We start from the raw sequence: 5,000 nt of genomic DNA, 5'->3' as shown, positions 1-5,000 counted from the left end.
CACACACACACACACTCACACACACACACACACACACACACACACACACACACACACACTCACACACACACACACACACACACACACACACACACACACCAATTCCATTTCTTGTCGCAACATTGGCAGTGGATGACTCTGTGTGTGTGTGTGTGTGTGTGTGTGTGTGTGTGTGTGTGTGTGTGTGTGTGTGTGTGTGTGTGTGTGTGTGTGTGTGTGTGTGTTTATGTGTGTGTGTGTGTGTGTGTGTGTGTGTGTGTGTTTATGTGTGTGTGTGTGTGTGTGTGTGTGTGTGTGTGTGTGTGTGTGTGTGTGTGTGTGTGTGTGTGTGTGTGTGTGTGTGTGTGTGTGTGTGTGTGTGTGTGTGATTATGTCAGTGTGTGTGTGCGTGCTTGCGTGCGTGAAAGTGTGTGTATGTGTGTGTTCGTGAGCTCAGCTCACCTTTTGGGTCATGCCCAGCAAACAGACAGGGAGCTGACGGGGAGTTGAGAAATGGCTCTGTGAGCAGTCAGACTGACAGGCCATTGTGAGCAGTGCGGAGGGTTTTGGAGCCGCGCTACAAAGGACTAGGACTCTCCTCAATCCATCACTGCCATTCCCCGCTCCGCTCGGCAGGACGGCCATGAAGCTGACTCGTCTCTTTTTCTTCCTCCCTCCCTCTCTCCCTCCCTCCCTCTCCACACCTTCCTCTTCTATCCCCCTCTTCTGTCTCTTCTGTCTCGCCTCTCTTCCTCTTGGGCTCCCACTAAAAGGACATTTGTTGGGGGAAAAAAACAGACAGGGATGATCAGGAGTTATTGCTCTGGTTGTTTGTGTCTCAGTATGACATACGCGCAGTGCGTCACACTCGTTCTGCCTTTTGGGTGCCGTTAGTCAAGTGCACGTGATGGCAAAGTGTGGGTCTAGTTTAATGTGTTAAGACACGGCCTGATAAGATGGGGCCCCTGTTATACATTTGCTGTTGCCAAAATGGCAATGACCAAGTCTAAAATGTATTACTTCAGACTGCATGTTACTCTGCAATGTCATAGTAGTGTAGTACTGTGGTAGTGAAGTCTTTTCAGTGACTTGCACCACAGTGTCCTGTCGGATTGGTGCACATTAGGGGGATATGTCTGTCTAAACACTCTCCTCCGCCTCATCTCTGTGTCCGAGGCTTTCCAGACAGGGAAGACAGTTCCAGGGACTGTAACCAATACCCTTCTCATGCCCTGAAGAGGGCCCAAGGTGCTACGTGTGGGCAATTTTAAAGTCCTCTGTGGAGATGTCATTATAAATAAAGACATGTTCAGTCTTGTGCAAGAAGAGTTCTTTTTTTCACCTAACCTTGGTAACGCATCTTTGAACTTAAGAGCACTGATCCAAAAGCTTTTGGTTCACTCTCTGAAGGGACTGAGCACGTCTCTGACTTGAAACAGATGTCACCCCTTTCATTTGCTTTTGGAAAAAAGGTGTCACCTAAGTGTCCTATGATTCCAATTACCGTTGTATGCTAGGGTGGGGGGACAGAGGTCAGTTGTCCCAGGCCCAGGGAGTAGGGGCGGGGGGGTGTCGGAGGTTTGGGGGCTTTCATATGACTTTGTCCCGTTCCCAGCCAAAGGTGTCAGATACTGTAGAGATGCTATATGTGCTGTAATTGTAGTTGTTGTAATTGATGTGCTTGTTACTCTAGGCGCAGGACAAAATTATGTATATGTAAAGTATTTTTTTGCATACAATGCAATGAGGAGCTAATAGTGCACCTTCCCTCTCCCTGGGCACGGGACAACTAACCCCTTTGTCACCCTGATGTGACAGCTCTCCTGATGTGTATCGTAACTGTAGTTGTAATTACTTGTGATTGTAATTCCAGGTACGGAGGACAGCCGCCTGAATAACGAGTGCAACAACGAGCCTGTGTGCCCTCCCAAGTGCCGCTGCGAGTCCAACGTGGTGGACTGCTCCAACCTGCGCCTCACCAAGGTCCCCGAGCACATCCCAGCATCCACCACCGAGCTGTAAGACCCTATACACATACACACACACACACACACACACACACACACACACACACACACACACACACACACACACACACACACACACACACACACACACACACACACACACACACACACACACACACACATACATATACACGCGCACGCACACGCACGCACAGGGGCGTAGCACCAAATTTGGGGCCCTAGGAACAACTTCTTTCATGGGCCCCCCTACTCACAACCCCCCAAACAACCCCCCCCCCGCGCGCGCGCGCGAACGCGCGACTGATATTGTCATCCTCCTTGCCTTCCTCAGAAAACCCCTCTAGGCCTATGCTTTCCTCCCCTTCACTTGAATCATCCTCATTTTCAATCATATGATAGCCTATCACAGAACAGACATAATGTCCTTATTTTTCACATCACCAGTTGTGAAAAGTCTGCTATCATATTCATAGAGATGACTTTTAATCACTTCATCACTATGGTGTGAGGGGGAGGAGAGAGACTGGTAAACCTAATATTTCGTGCAATAAGGAGACATGAGACATTGATATAGAACTGGACTTTCTTCAATATGCATCCCTGAACAGAAACACACGCGCTCGCGCACACATTCATTCACTTGCACTGGCCCGCTGCACGCACCCGCACGTCAGTTGTCCGTTAGTTGTTTTTTTGGGAGAGCAAGGAATAGAGAATCAGCTGGCAGAAGCTTACTATGGAATGTCGCTTAAAATAGGCTGGAACAAAAGTATCGCTGTTTGGATTTGATGCCGTTATTCTCAACCTTCTAAAGTCAGGGCACCCCGAACCTAGTCACATAGAAATCATTATTTATTAGGCTACTGCATCGGCTATAGTTTCAGATTTAAATTGGCCAGTAACTATTTCACAGTAGCCTACCTTAAATAGGGTAATTGTCATGAGCACTCAATGCAGATAGGCTACCTGCTCAGCACCGAGGTAGGTAGGCTACTCTGCTTATCTTTTGTCTTGCGCTTTGCGCAGATTAGAATGGCGTCAGCAGCATTCAAAACGCAGACTGGTGCCCCGTCAAAATCTTGTCATTAATTTACCACACTTCAGCTACAACGGACGTTGTCAGATGGCCAGGGAAAGTAACCAGATATTTCCTATTGAGAGTGTTGAGACCGCAAAATGAAAGCAGAATGACGGTTAAGGACTGACAGCTCGCACCGCCACCTTGACATTGGCAACTGATGAACGTGACGTTGATTAATATCGTTACGAGGACATAATCAATCTGCAAATGTGATGCACCCGATTGAGACACTGCTTTTCCTCAACATTAGGATATTAGGCTAGCTAAAATAGGCTCACCTTCTCTCAAGTTCGCACAATTTGCATCTGTGACAGGGGGCATCTTCACGTTTGTGACATTTTCTTGATTCATTTTACAAATTAGCTTTGCTATTTGGATATTTGAACCAACATCGACCCTTTGTTGGTCTTGTGACTTGTTATGAATATATCAAAGACAAATATGGGTTCAATAGACTATCACAATTATAGCCAAAAAATGATATATATTTTTTAATCTGACTCCGGCTATCACAGTAGGCCACACGGAATGGGAATGAGATAACCAGTTAGCCTACTGTAGGCGGTAATTTTGACATTTGGGCTCACCTTTCTTGCAAGAAATCAGCAGCAGTTGCTTCGTTCTGGTTTCCCCTGTCTCTCTTGCCTTTCTATTCTTTTTGTGAAAGCCTGGTGTTTTAGACATCTTTCATTGCTAACCGGCTGCTGCGTTTAATGCCTATAATGAAGTGAGTGAGTGTTGATTACGCATATTGTGCAATCAAAAGTCCGCGAGAGGGCGGACTAAACCAATGCGTACTGATTATGGGGGTGTTTGATATATATTGTAGCCTATTTGCAGGCTAGGATATCCAATTTAACAGATGTATTTCCAGAGAACATTGGAATTACATAAATTACCAACATGTATTGACATTATTGTAAAAATAATGTTTAAAAAAGCAAAACAAGAAGAACATTTTCCATAGGGGCCCCCCGGTGGGCCCCCCAGGTGGGCTGGGCCCTGAGAATGAGTCGGGGTTTTCCCCCCCTGTTCCACGCCGCTGCGCACGCACGCACGCACGCACACACATCCACACACACACACACACACACACACACACACACACACACACACACACACACACACACACACACACACACTTCCCAGCCTCCGCCACTGTGCTGTCCGCCATTTCCCACACTGTTCCCCTGATATACTTCTCCTCTCTCTTATTCTCACTGTTTCTCTCTTATTCTCTCCTTTCCCTCGCTCCTCGTCTCTCTCCACTCCTCTTTTTAATGCCTCTCTCTCCTTGTCTGCTCCTCTCCGTCCGATGACAGATTTATTCCCTTTTCTCGCTCGCGTTGGCCCCACCGCATTGCTATTGTTATACCTTCTGTTTTAGGAGTTTTGCGAGTGAGTGGGATTTTGATGATGATGCCTTTGGAAACCACAGAATGCACCGAAAGAAAACAAAAGCAGCCAACGCTTGAATGACCCAGACCTGGCCTGCATTGCCTGTGTGTGTGTGTGTACTTGGTTCGGTGTGCGTGTGTGTGTGTGTGTGTGTGTGGGTGCGTGCGTGCGTGTGTGTGTGCGCGTGCGTGTGCATGTGTCGGTGTGTGTGTGTGTCGGTGTGTGTGTGTGTCGGTGTGTGTGTGTGTCTGGGTGTCTGTGTGATCGTGTGTGTGTGTGTGTGCTCATGGTGCATGTGCGTGTGTGCGGGCTTGTGTGTGTGTGTCCATGCGTGCGTGTGTGTGTGTGTGTGTGTGTGTGTGCGTGTTTGTGTGTGTCCGTGTGTGCTTGTGCGTGCATGCTTGTGCGTGCGTGCTTGTGTGTGCGTGCGTGTGTGTTTGTGTCTGTGTGCGTGTGCATGTGCATGCGTGTGTGTGTGCATGTGCATGCGTGTGCGTGTGCGTGTGTGTGTGTGTGTGTGTGTGTGTGTGTGTGTGTGTGTGGTGATCCCAGGC

At 48.0% G+C, this 5,000-nt stretch overlaps 1 protein-coding gene across 4 annotated transcripts in view; it reads left to right on the top strand.

Annotated features, from left to right (window-relative positions):
* Positions 1-5,000, top strand: part of slit1a (slit homolog 1a (Drosophila)) — a 266,121-nt gene that overhangs the window by 215,929 nt on the left and 45,192 nt on the right. For all 4 annotated transcript variants that reach the window (XM_063192010.1, XM_063192009.1, XM_063192012.1 and 1 more), the window contains one exon: positions 1,853-1,997. In XM_063192010.1, coding sequence (XP_063048080.1) covers positions 1,853-1,997 — 145 coding nt within the window. The remainder of the gene's footprint in view (positions 1-1,852; positions 1,998-5,000) is intronic.

The sequence above is a fragment of the Engraulis encrasicolus genome, chromosome 24 (genome assembly GCF_034702125.1).
Source record: "Engraulis encrasicolus isolate BLACKSEA-1 chromosome 24, IST_EnEncr_1.0, whole genome shotgun sequence".
Taxonomy (NCBI): domain Eukaryota; kingdom Metazoa; phylum Chordata; class Actinopteri; order Clupeiformes; family Engraulidae; genus Engraulis; species Engraulis encrasicolus.
The sequence above is the reverse complement of the archived record's forward strand: the minus strand, read 5'-3'. Positions and strand labels throughout refer to the sequence as shown.